General features: G+C 36.8%; 1 protein-coding gene across 10 annotated transcripts in view; it reads left to right on the forward strand.

Annotated features, from left to right (window-relative positions):
* Positions 1–325: 325 nt before the first annotated feature.
* The window catches only part of LOC124152032 (rap guanine nucleotide exchange factor 6-like), a 173,878-nt gene continuing 159,932 nt past the window's right edge, over positions 326–14,271 (forward strand). For 9 of the 10 annotated variants that reach the window (XM_048392342.1, XM_048392341.1, XM_048392346.1 and 6 more), the window contains exon 1: positions 8,414–8,846. In XM_048392342.1, coding sequence (XP_048248299.1) covers positions 8,778–8,846 — 69 coding nt within the window. In that variant the 5' untranslated portion in view covers positions 8,414–8,777. Of the gene's footprint in view, positions 424–8,413; positions 8,847–14,271 lie in introns of those variants that run through there. The other variant, XM_048392335.1, reaches the window with a different exon arrangement.

Genomic DNA, 14,271 nt, shown 5'->3' on the forward strand with positions numbered 1-14,271 from the left:
TTTACTGAGAAAGTCTTATCTCTAAGTAGCACTTGTTACAGTTGATCACTTTCTTAAAGGTATAGTGTGTATTCATAAAAGTAATTAATTGAAGCTTGCAATAGTTAAAGTTTGGTTGAACCTAAAATAATTATATTTCCACTCTTTCATCCACGAAATATAATATTAGTTTTAGTTAACCTTGAAATAATTATCGCGTAACACATTAAGAGTAAAGTCATCTACCGTGGAGGTCACTCTACCGAAGAAACAATTTCGCTTTCTGTTCGTCTCCCTTTACACGTGTGAAATCGATATGGGTCACGATGACACAGGTGCGCCGGATGTGCGCCTCGCTTTGGCTGTAAACATGACAGGCCATCGAAATGGAGTGTGACACCTCGGTGACTTGGATGTATTGTGTTTTCAGTGATAATCCATAAGGTAAAACTGTTTGTAAGTTATACAAACTTGAATTTGAATACTCGTATTTTCAAACTATCCAACAGGATCGCTGGTAAGTTCTCTGGCGCTTTCCTTGACGTGGAGCGCGATCTAAAACTTAGTGGAACAGTCTCAGCTGTGGACTTGCCCCAGAAAGTGTTATTCCGATGCTTGATTGATATTGTGAATTAATTATGACTGTGTTCCTAAACATTTCAGCCTTTCGTTGTTTAGTAAGTTTGACTTTTTAGTGTGGGAAATCTTTTACCGTTTAACAACTCACAAATGTCACATTGCGTATTTGATGATGTTGAAAAGGCAGTGTCCTTTTAAACAAATATATTTGGAGGAGTTCGTGGTACGTTAACCATTCAAATCACCGAGTCGTTTCTCGTGTGTAGATTATGTTAAAATTATTTTGTCCCAACGCCTATGAAGGTTCTGCATGTTATATTATTGTTATTCGAATATTAAAAGACCCAGTTATATTTGCGTCAACATTAAAATTACGAATATATTTTAGGTAAGCATGTTAAAAAGAATTGAAGTAATTTTGTATTTTGATGGGGCTGATAGGCCTATAAGTCCATTAAATTAGAGCTGTCTTAATCTTGGATGGAATAGTTATAGAAATGGAATATCTGCTATCAACCACAGGTTAAATCAGGTCCATATATGATTGCTTCAAGACTGTCATATATATGACTGTAGCATTGATGACAAGAGGAAATACCATTAACTCACTTCTGTACTGTTATGATGCTGTTCCATTGTATTATTCATAATTTTGAAATAGCTTTTTCATTCAAAGAATGTTCATTGTTATGTATGAAAATATTGATAGGTAATGAATCAGTTGATGATCTAATTATAAATGTGTAAAAATTGACAGAGTTCATCATCCTTTTAAGGTAGATGCCTCTTTGAAAACAACCCACCATCAAATGATATATTGGTATGGAGAATATAGAAGCAAATTCATGCTGTTGTAAAAAATGTTCAATATAAGATAGATCCATGCAGCAACATCACATCATATAGATCTATATAACAAAATGAATATACAGAAAACAACGTAATAAACATTGTGATAAAACCTAAGATATTCATAGACAATTTGCAAGAGATGGTTTCCACAATCTGAAAGTCAATGAGGTGTTTATTGGGGATTGTTAACCAGTGTTCATATGATGCTTATTGGCAATTGTTTTTGTATATATACTAGAGGAGAATGTCTGGAGTAGATAAATGAGACCAGTGTATATCAGGGAGATCAGTGAGTAGTATATGGCCCCTTCTTCTAATAGTTGTTTAGGGTGCCTCAAGACAAGTGTTGGTTGGTATGTAGTGAATTACTATTTTCCAATTTTTTTTTTTAAAGTTTTTGGTTTTGGTTGGTTATTTTCATTGTCATTTTAGTTAAACAAGCTTATTGTGACACTTATTCCTAATGAATATGCCAATAACTTGATACATATATATATGCCTTGTTTGAAATTAAGAATAAAAGTATTGGATCCTTTTCATAGCCTGAACATATAAAATCAAAGTTTTGTTCAATTAGATTCAATTGTTTCTTGGGTATTTCTTAAAAGTTGTGGGAAGAGTGAGTATGGTTTAACGCTGTTTTTAGCAATATTTCAGCAATATCACGGCGGGGGACACCAGAAATGGGCTTCACACATTGTACCCAGGTCGGGAATCGAAACCGGTCTTCGGCGTGACGCGTGAACGCTTTAACCACTAGGCTACCCCACTGCCCCAGTTGTGGGAAGACGAAGCAGACACAATTTATATACAGTTTCCTCAATGTACTGAAGTTCTTATCCATAAATTGGGTCTAGATAACAGAAATTCAACACTCAATCAGCAAACCCGAATGACTGTTAATTTCTATCACTTCAGACATGACATATGAACTGTTGTGTCACAACTCCATGATAGGTCTGCTGGGTTACCTGTTACCAAATGTTTACTGTGTGGCATATTGGAGATTGTATGTGGTGGATGAACACATTCAGATCGGCCCCCCCCACCCCCGGCACAGCTCTCCTGACATAATGGCCAGCTTAAACTAATCAGTGTGGTGGGTCAGGCAGCTTACTGTAAGTTACTGCTGCAACTAATTAGCAACTCTCCAGGGTGTATAGGGGATGTGTATTGACTGCAGGTTGCACTAGACGGTTGATATATGCAGTTGACAGCGTACACAGGAGTGTCGGACCGCATGAGAGACAAACCAATTTTTGTACCGAATTATAGAAAAACACCACAATGTGTGCAGTGCTAGGCTGTAGACACATACTCTAATCTCTCTTCACAGTTTCTACAGTACTGCGGACAACTGCCTATAGATATATTTGTAAGATATGTATGTAAGACAACAGTGTTGATATTTATTTGTTTTTCTATTTAGTTTTTAAGTAGTTAGTAAAATACTCTTTGCTTGATAGTATGTTTATAATAGTAAGTTCTGCTATTTTTTTAGATGCTTTTTGAAGAACTTAAGTTTTACTTATAATTGTGCTTGTCATTCAGGTTATCTATGGCACAAACCTGAGTCCATCTTAACAAATTAACGTTAGCTCTAACCCAAGTCCATCTTAACAGATTAACGGTAGTTCTAACCCAAGTCCATCTTAACAGGTTAACTGTAACACAAAAACAGGTCCATCTTACCAGATTAACGGTAGCTCTAACCCAAGTCCATCTTAACAAGTTAGGGTAGCTCTAACCCAAGTCCATCTTAATAGGTTAACTAAAACACAAAAACAGGTCCATCGTACCAGGTTAGCTGTAGCTCAAATGCAGGTCCATCTTAACAGGTTAATGGCAGTTCTAACCCAAGTCCATCTTAACAGGTTAACTATAACACAAAAACAGGTCCATCTTACCAGGTTAGCGGTAGCTCAAACGCAGGTCCATCTTAACAGGTTAATGGCAGTTCTAACCCAAGTCCATCTTAACAGGTTAATGGCAGCTCTAACCCTAATCCATCTTCACAGGTTAACTATAACACAAACCCAGGTCCATCTTACCAGGTTAGCGGTAGCTCAAACCCAGGTCCATTTTTACAGGTTAACCATGGCACAAACCTGAGTCCATCTTAACAGGTTAACTTTGGGACAATCTGTACAATATATATATAAAGCTAAACAAAACACACAAAGAAATATCATCAAGATATTTGAACTAGCCTCCCTTTATAAGCTGGCAGTGTTGCTATGACAGCTCTGCATACAAAGGGACAGCAGATAAAGTTGGGTTGGAATATGAACGTTCTGGCAACCTACAGAATGTTAGTGTACATTTTTGACAACTGGTGACTGAGTGGCTAAAATAGAAGCAGTGCACTCATGTTCCAGCTCTTCCATGTATTGATTATGGCACCATGCTCTGTGTCATGCTGCACTTTCTCTCTATCTCAACTTGGTCTGCGCCTGTGAAGTACTTTTGTGATAGAAATACTACAGAAGATTCAGCAAGGCAGTGCAGACATATGCTCTCTTTTATGGTTCTGGACGTGTTGGAGTTGTTCATCTCATGTATTATACATTCTTACACAATTGTTTTCCATTTATGCTTCTTCTTACATTGTGACTCAACAATGCTCAAGTAATGCTTCCTTCTTACATTGTCTCATCTAATGCTTTCTTCTTACATTATGACTCAACAATGCTCAAGTAATGCTTCCTTCTTACATTGTTTCATCTAATGCTTTCTCCTTACATTGTGACACAACAATGCTCATGTAATGCTTTCTTCTTACATTGTGACTCAACAATGCTCATCTAATGCTTTCTTCTTACATTGTGACTCAACAGTGCTCATTTAATGCTTTCTTGTCACATTGTGACTCAACAGTGCTCAAGTAATGATTCCTTCTCGCATTGTGGTTCAGTAATGCTTCTTTGTCATTATGGCTCAAGTAATGCCTTCTTCTCTTACCGAAGTAATTCTTTATTTGTTTTTCTTGTGTCTGTATCTTCATAACAGGAAATGATGGAAGATTTGTGTGATAACAGATTCTCATGGCTGCAGGAATGTAATGTCTAACCTGCTTGACTCGTAACGAGCTTGCAAGACCGTAAATATTTCCATAAATCCATAAGAAACTGAAATCAATTTTCAAACAATTGTTTTGACACCTTATTTTTGTACCCTGAGATGTCATTCTCTTTCCATTTGTCTCTCTGTCAGTGTTGGCGTAAAGTTATGATATATCCATTGGTTGGTCAAATATAGGCTTGTTAATACCTGTTATCCCTAGCTATTCAAGGAATCTGTCTTCAGAAACCCATGTGACTAATGGGATCAGGTGATCAGGCTCACTGACTTGGTTAATGCATGTCATCAAATCCCAATTGTGTAGATCGATGCTCATGATGTCAATCACTGGACCCTTTCTTACAGACCGCCATCATACAGCTGGAATATTGCTGAATGTTGTGTTAAACAACAATCAAACGTATTCATGTCCATGAAGCTACCAACACAGAACTGGATGTGTATATGTGTCAAGGTGTCTGACTGTTTTTATGTGTTATAACCATGCATAAGATAACTATGCTATTCAGTAAGCCAAGGTAGAGAAAATTAATTTTGGACTAAATTTAGAGGCTCACAATCATCTTCTTTGTTGTAGCAATTTCATTATCATCAATAGCAATTTTGTTGTTTATCACGGAAGTTATTCTTATTTATGTTATCTTTCTCACAGTCAGATAATTTTATGAAACTACACATGTTTATATTCATGTTTTCCTTGTAAAAAACAAATCAGAGCTAAAAAAACATGATACAAAAATGAATAAGGATGTTTTCAAAGCAGGACAGATGTGATCTTAGGGTTTAGTTGTGATTTTGAAGCAACTAGCTTAAAATATATACATTACTATCCAGTTTACTATCCAAAATCTTATTATGCTCATGAGTAAGCTGGTCTGAACTTGTCAATCTGCTTGTTTTTAAGTAGATTTTACTCCTCAAGTATGGGTTGTCATGATTAGATGACTTGAGTAGACTGAATGAAGTTCTACTAGAATACTACAATTCTAACCAGCAACCATTGAATAACTGAGTTATATTATGATACCGTAAACTACGGTTGTAACAAACTCCAAGGGACCACTAATTTTAGTTTGTAATAACCGTAGTTCGTTATAAGCATATACTGTATTTTCTTGAGTATAGTGCGCATCCAAGTATAATGCGCACCCCCCTCTAGCGAATTAGGTATTTGGGCAAATTTTTTTTTTCGAATATACAGCATATATACAACAAATGGCTGGGACTAAAAAATAAGTTCATTACATTGGTCAGTTCGATTTAAATGTGTTCGTTATAAACATAGTTTATTGTAGTTTAGTTTAAGCTGATATCGTCTTGCATGTATGTGTATTAAGTAGACCTTCTCAGTGTGTTCTTGCAGAGCTTGAAGAAATCGTCTGTTCACCACTAAGCCCCTTGTTAACATATTCTTTATGAAGTCCATTGGGCCTAAATGCTTCCAGGGTTTTAAGCTATAATAGCTCAGTGTCCATCACAATGGTCAAGGAGCCCAGTCAAAGAGACCTGCCTGGCTTGTGTTATTTGATAGACGCCTTGACGGGCAGGAGAGACATCCTCACTGAAGTCTTTGTGTCTTCATGCCACAGACAATTGCTCAAATCAGCTTCTAGTATTGTTTTCCCCATCTCCATGGTTACAGGGGAGATTATTAGAATAGGATTACTCTCCTCTGTGGTATCCCTTGTGCTTGACCTTTGGCCTTGCTGCCTACACGAACATCAAGTGATGTTTTGGAGTTACATCCATGTTGTTTTTGCTTGATGAGATTTTGTCGATGCTGGTGTTATGAATAGGGGTTTTGCTGGTTTGTGACTAAGGTAATTTCGAGGTGAAATGTTTTGTACAAAACAATCAGTTTGTTTTGCTTCATGTTTAGCATCCTTGATTAGTGTCAGCTGCTTTAGTGAAGGATCTTACGGAACCAGGAACTCAAGGGCTTGCATGGCCTTGAGTGCATTCAGAATTGATTTCAGAAAATGAATCTGGGATGTTTTCATGACAGACTTACTCCGTTGAATAATTGAGTTAAAACATGGTTAAGAAATAACTGCTGATCTCAAAGACGAAATATTAGTAGTTCTTAAGATGATGATGGCACCAGTGATATTGCTGGAATATTACTGACTGTGGTATGTATAAAACAATATTCCTTCACTCATAGGCAGAGATGTCTATAGCACTGTCCCCCTTATCCGAGCAAGTTTGCTGTATCCTGAGGTGTATACAGAATGATCAGCTTGTAAGGGATTGTATCTATATCTTGTAATTATTTCAGTGTCAACTTGATTTCTGTCCTTTGGCCTTTGGAAGCCCATTGGTTAAAACATGGCTTGTCACACTGAAGACTTGAGTTTGATTCCCCACGTGGGTACAATGTGAAGACAATTCTTGGCGTACCTTGTCTTGATATGGCTGGAATATTGCTAAAAGCATAGTGAAACCAATCTCAAGCGATTCCCTGCTATTTGACCTATAGGCGATATCACTCAATACGGTGCATGCCATTATCTGGGTGTACAGTTATGGTGTTATCACCATCTATCACTGACACGATCTCCAGGGCAAGCAGTAGCTGTGTCAGTCGATGTCTGTGTCAGTCCAGCTGTATAACAGGTGATACAGTGATGTAGAAGTAAATTCTCAGTCAATTCTCTTGACTTTGATGTCTCGTATGATTGAGTGTATTTTGTGTATGAAAATATGCTAGAGCAGTTATAGTCTCATGCAAGTAGTCTTGAGTGTAAGGCATATGAATACTAGTATGTGGCCTGATTTATCATGTTTATTAACCTTTAGCCTGCTGAATTGTTTTCTCTCTTCTTAGCCCTGCCTGCTGGATTAATTTTAGCATAAGGCGCTTGAAAGAGGGTGTTGTGATTTCAAACGGTCGGGGCTTCATTAAACAAGGGACATTTAAACCAATATTTTGCTCATTAATATCTGATAAAAAAATTCACTGGAGGGCTGCATGCATTTTTGTACTACAAATTTGTCACTTTTTAAAAAAAACCTAAATAATTTATGATAAAATTATGTTTGCACAATTTCTTTAGGTTGGTCCTGTATTTTTGTTTTTGTCAGCTGCCTGAGAATTGTCAAAGTTCTTGTGGAAGATAATTTTTTTGCTTCAGCCTGAAATATTACTGATGCGAGGTTAATACTGACTGTCTGTCCTACCATAATTGATCTGTGTATGATACATAGCATATCAACTTTCAAGGAAAGATCTGAAAATGTTTGTATCAGTTTGGAGCTCGATGAATCAGGATGAGAAACTATTGATTGATGAATCATTTACTCTTTTGTATTTTACCCAAAATTGTGCAATGATATATTTTTTAATTTGTTTGGAGCCTTTTGGGAGTGTGGTTATGCATCTTGAACATGGTCGAGAGCTTTGTGTTCGTGCTTACTGGGAATATCTCCTGCAAATATATACGCAACAGATAATTCAGTTGGAAACATGGCTAACTCGTGCATGAAATCAATTTGCATATAAAGCTTTAGGACTTCTCTGTTGAGAATATGGTCTTGACTTTAGACATTTATCTTCATTTAATGATTAGATGTGTTGATATTTTGCTTGAAATTCCAAGAAAAGTCTCCATGGGTTTTAGTTTAAAATGTTTGAACAAAACTAAAAAAATCACCTTTGAGTCATTTGGAATGCATGGCATTTGTTAGGATATAATGTAATTAACTAAATAAAGACATCCAGAGTTGCTGCAAGGTTTTATTGATGATGCATATGAATGAAATAGCATTAATAATAATGTTTGAAATTGCAACCCTGAAAATTGCTGCAATGATGTATGCATGGTACTGCGGCCAACTCTATGCAAAGTGCAGCGTGTATTGATGCAATGTTCCCAGCCTAACTAGCATGACATTCACAGTCTCCCATCTCTCCATCTCTCAGATACCCACAATGATGGCTGCAGACCGGTCCAGCACTTGCAGACAGCGCCTAGCTTCGTACCAGGATGATAAGGCCTCTGACCACTTCACTGCAGCAGTCTTCATGTAATGTGCTGCTTCGTATGATGCCATTTTTTACAAGGATTATTGGATATTACAATCGCGGAAAATGTGTCATGTGTTTCATTTGTGGGACGGCAGTCTCTCGCTGTGGAAGATGATCCGGATTACGTAAGCTGTGTGGAATAATTGATGATTTGTACGCCAGGACTTAATGAAGATAACTATGCCTAACGGGATGAGTGCTTGATTTCTATGATGTAGGATTTTTTGCGGAGGACTTGGTGACTAGACAGCCAGTAACAATGTCGTCGTATGGAGACAGGCAGTTTATTCTCTGTCTGAAGAAACATCCTTATCAAAGGAATGAACAGGTACTGTATTGAATATTTAAGACTCAATTTCTGATGACACTCCAGAACACATTTATGCACACTGATTTACACGTTATATAACCTGCTTTGTCAAAGATGGAAACAATTTTGAATTGAAGGGTTTTCTGATATTTATTATCATTATGATGCTACTCGGGTTTTTTTGGTTTTGAAACAGAAATATAAAAAAATAATTTTCCTGACAGTAGTTATTCTTAATCATCTGTTGTTAGGTTAACAAACTTGCTGATTTAAAAAGAAATGATATTAATTGCAGTGTGATATAATTGTAATTAAAGATGTATTAATATTAGCCTGAAGAAGATAGTGTAGAAGTAAGGATGTTTTCAAGATACAAATGCTGAAGATGTGAATTGGATAAACCATATATTGTTGATCCTGTTGAAATGTTATATTCTGGAAACTGATAGGCCACTATGCTATGTTAGGTCTGTAATGAGTATACAGGTTTGCAAATATTTTGAAATAATGATTGAAACAAAAGAGAGGAATACATGCTAGAGCTGGGTGATTACGGCAAGCAGTGTGGGTATCGTGTATATCTCCCTTGGGGGTCTCAGCTGTTGGTGTTCATGCTGTGATCAACACTATCTGTATCAGATCAGTAGCAGGCACTGCTACCTGTAGACACTTCTCTCCTTGTTTTTCTATGTCTGGGTGAAATATTATGCTGTTGCATGCAAATTCAGCCTTTGAAATAACCCAATTGGGATATTCCCAGGAGTGGAGGACTACAATTAGGGCAGTAGAGTGGTTCTGGGTCTCCTCCAGACATGGAACTACAAATTGAATTACACTACCAGGATGCACGTTTCGATGTTGCTTTCCTGTAATTTGTCCTGATGTGTTAATCTTTCTTTTGGGACGAACCATCAAAATGCTACCCTGTTTTCAGAAAGTCATATTACTGTATTCAACGTAATAAGCGCCCAGCTCTAATAAGCGCCCACGGCGATATTTGCTAATATATTGGCTAGTGAACAATCCCAATTAGCACCCCTTCCGATTGATCAATGTGCACAAGACTTATTTATTCACGTATTAATACACGCTCATGTGTTATATTCACCTTTAATTATGGGCAATTAAATTCTGGAAAAACATATCTGTCGTATATAAACATTTCAGGCAGTCAGCATAAACCACGAAATTTATCTTTTTTTCACCAAAATAATATTCTGATAAGAGCCCCCTATTTCAAATTTTGAGAGTGCCCTGGGCGCTTATTACGTCGAATACGGTAACAAAAATAGGGCAGTGTATCGTAACCATAGTCACGGTACAATATAGCCTGATACCTTTTTAATTTTCTGTGGCTATATGTTGTTGGACTATTGCAGGTGCAACATTAAATTTCAACTCACATTCTCACATTTTTTTCTTCCAATGTGATAAATTGCTTTGGGGATTGCGATAAAATGTGTTTAATTATTACTGGGTGCCAATACATTTGTCAGAGTACATGCTGATTGTGATAGAAATGATATGAACAAGAGTAGACAGAAAGACGTTACTTGAAAAACAAGAACTTGTCAAGAAAATGTTGAGAAAAGACTGAGTGTTTTACTTTTTGGGGTTGGAGTCACACAAGAAATGTTGCTCATTATCGTTTGTTCATTTTGTCGTGTTTTGTTCATCTGATGTCAGGTCTTCATTTATATACTACTATAAAGAAGTTAAAGAATGCCCCATTTTCATGTGGCTATAGCCATGGTCATGACAGATAAACTATAGTCATTAACTATGGTCAGATAAACAAATCAGGTGTTCTTTAACTTCCTTTGACTAGTATAAACAGGGATCTGCTCAGATGCCGATGTTCGGCCACAAGTCTGCAGCAAATGAAAGTAAAAATTTCCAATTTGAATGAATTTGTTTTATTTCCACAGAATTTACGAAAATATGAACAGTAAAAAACATCCAATTTTGAATAAAATCTATCAATTTTTCCCCTGAATTCCCTTGGAATTTGGCTGCCAAGGGAACTTAGTTTGAAATCTTAGATAAATTCCTGATCAAACAAGATGCCACCAACTATCATATTATTTATTAGTTTCACCATATTTCACAGTTATTGTACATCAAATACAACTCATTCATTAATGTAAAGCATCCATCTTAAGTTCTGCTGCATGTGGGATGCAGAATTCTGCAACCTGTTTAACCCTTTTCTGAGGACGGTTACAGCGGAGTTAAGTATTTATTGCTTCTGATTGGTCTAATTATAGATTGGTCCTGAATTTCTATTTGAGTATTTTTACTTTTCATCAATGCCATAGTTGTAAAGTCATCAGTTTGTGTATTTATTGTATCATGAAGCTTTCTTGTGTTAATACAAGATAAACGTTTAGTTAGCCATGGCAAATAGGTCCATGCTGGAGACAGGAAGGATGTTTTTGTTTTTTAAGAGATACAGATAACCCTTGTCAGTGTAAACTCAGACGGCTTCCAACTTAATGGTTATTTTTCAGTAAAATCAGCCATGTAGCTTTAAGCCAGGTAGGCCCAACTTTAGTCTGGTTGACTTTGCGTAACAGAGTTGACTCAGATTTGAAGTCAAAATTAAAGAAACACACAAAGTCCTGAAATTCTTTTGATCATTTCTTCAAGTTTGAGGGTGCTTCTGTATTCCTTTTCAATATAGATTTCTCTGAAACCACACTAATCTGAAGATTTAGACATTTCACGTTGCTGCTTTTCTTTAAAAAGGCTGCATGTTTGAACTGTGTGTTTGTTCTGAGATTGTGGTTGGGTTTAATCCTACGAGGAAGGCTGGATCAATTTGTCTGGACATGTTAAATCTTGGTAGATGGAATTCTGAAAATCATTAGGTCATGCTGTTTGAAGTGTGCGGCTTAAGTTGTTCACTAATTAAATTGATACTAGTGGGAATGAACTACAGAGCACACAGGGAAAAGTTGAACTGTTTCAGGAGATGGTTTGTGGAAGGGGTCCAAGGAAAATGACACCCTAGCTATAATTGACATTCCTTTGAAATAGGAACTAACTGTCATGTTTGTTTCTCAAGTTATTTCTGTCATATCTTAAACATTGGATCTCATTCGATAGTGTGAAATATTTGTGAAGTTCATATTTCAAGTTGATGTGCAGTTAAGTGTTGAAATGGAATCGTTGCTTAGCCTGTTAGTCCCTTAGTGCCTGTTATTTAGACAGGGTTTTACATACCGAAAAAGTGTTTGTCCAGTATGCGAAATGTATGGAATGGATGGTGAAAAAGAGTGATAGATTAAGAAGTGCCTGTGGTATGTTGGTACAAATACCCTCTGATCTACATAAAAATGCTTAAGGTGGTATGAATACTCAATGTATATGCAATGCAATGTATATGACACTTATTGCTGTATTTGTACATGTATATGGGAAATAACAGAAAAAGAAGAAGTGCCAGACCAATTATCTTCAATATGTCTTATGTAAATGTATCAATGTTATAAATGAAACTTGAATGAGATGTCAATTCATAGCGGTTCCAACCTGATAGGTCTGTAATGAGGATTATCAAGTTGCCGTGACCATCATGCAGATTCGGGTTTAGAATTGGTCCTGAGCAACCTATGTTGATGGAAATGAGGCAAGTTAATGGATATTATCTGGTCCAGACTTGATTAGTTCCAGGCCACCATCACAAACACCCCTGAAAAATTTTTGTAAAAAATATTAGCTTCTATGATAAAGTTATATCATAACCTGTGCTGTGAATGACATATACAAAGTGTGTCAGATTTACACAAGGCCTTGACATTTCCTCTTTGTACACAACTCTAAATAAGTGTCATTTAGAAACTAATTGACAATTCGTAATTATAAAAAGTGTTCTGTAATCTGTGTTCACAGTTCTTTAATATTTGCTTATAACCAATTTGTTAAATGTTTTGAAAATCTTACATGATATTAGTGAGATTCTACCAATGTCATATGAACCAACACTTCATGTTTATGTATATATATGACAGAGTTATGACAGGTTCGATTCCCCACATGGGTACAATGTGTGAAGCCCATTTTCCGGTGTCCCCTACCATTGCTGGAATATTGCTTAAAGTGGCGTAAAACCATACTCACTCACTCACTCACTCACTCACTCACTCACTCACTCACTCACTCACTCACTCACTCACTCACTCACTCACTCACTCACTCACTCACTCACCCACCCACTCACCCACTCACTCACTCACTCACTCACTCTTGGGAGGAGTATGTAATACATTATATTAGTCTCTGATCTGAATATTTACAAAACAATGCGTTCAGATAGTGTCTTAAATTTTGAAGATGTTTTACAGTTTGGAACCAAGGTTATTTCTAACACCAGTGCAGTGGGATGAATACAATTTCCTCGCGTCTCTTGAAGCATGTAATGATAGGATCATGTTGATGTGCTGAGTTTGGGGGTGACCATCATTTCATGCCCTCATTATATTAGTGGCTGTCAATTATATGGCAGTTGCAATGTCGCAGGTTTGATTGGGCTGTAAGTAGATAAGCATGGTTAGGTCTATTGACAGGGTTGACTTGAAGGCAACTATTACGAGTCGGCAATTGTTAGGCTGTCAATCAAGCAAATGTGTATCTTGTAAATTGCGACAATCTCTGTGTGTGTCTTTTGTGGAGGATTTGTCAGTTGCGTCGCTCTTTAACCTTGGTTATACAAAGCCAAAATATGTAGGTCTCGTCAGAGTTTTACTGCATTGAAGAAGTCATGTATTGACTGTCAAAGGGCAACAGTTGCTGTTGGTGTTCCTTCAAAAGGCTTATATCGTCTTTCAATAACTGTCAACAGTTTTCAGTAGGGTGTGTATGTACAATGTTGGGGTCTCCTTATCGGGGTTTTATAAGGAAAGCACAATGGGACTGTGAGATTATAAAACACACAAGCTACCAATGTGTTTTGAACTTAAACACGTTAAAGGTTACACCAGGAACAAGGGAGTGTGATCTTTTTTTCATTCTGTTCGAAATCGATTTCTATTTTATCACGACAAATTCAGTACTTTTCTGATATTATTGAGGAGTTGTGATTTTATGATTAGCAGGATATATGAGATCGAGATACGATCTAGAGAGCAAGTCAGGTGTTATTTGTTACAAAACTCCCTTTACCAGATCAGTAGGCATGGCAACCAAAGCACCAAGAACTCTGACAATTCTTATCTATTTGTCTTCAATGCTTTCAACAAGGGCATAGATGCAGGGTGACCCCAAGCTACCTGAACCAGGGCATGGTCTGTCAAGTGATATCCTCTTAGGGCAAGTATTGTGTTTGTAAGGTAAATAATATCTGAGTGGACATTACAGAGACAGTTATGAGTATATTTCATGCTGAATGAAGAGGTTATGAAGTGCTGAAAGTATTTTTTTGCAATCAACTTTTTGTTCAGCT

This window comes from Haliotis rufescens, unplaced genomic scaffold (assembly GCF_023055435.1).
Source record: "Haliotis rufescens isolate VD_foot unplaced genomic scaffold, xgHalRufe1.0.p SCAF_11, whole genome shotgun sequence".
NCBI lineage: Eukaryota > Metazoa > Mollusca > Gastropoda > Lepetellida > Haliotidae > Haliotis > Haliotis rufescens.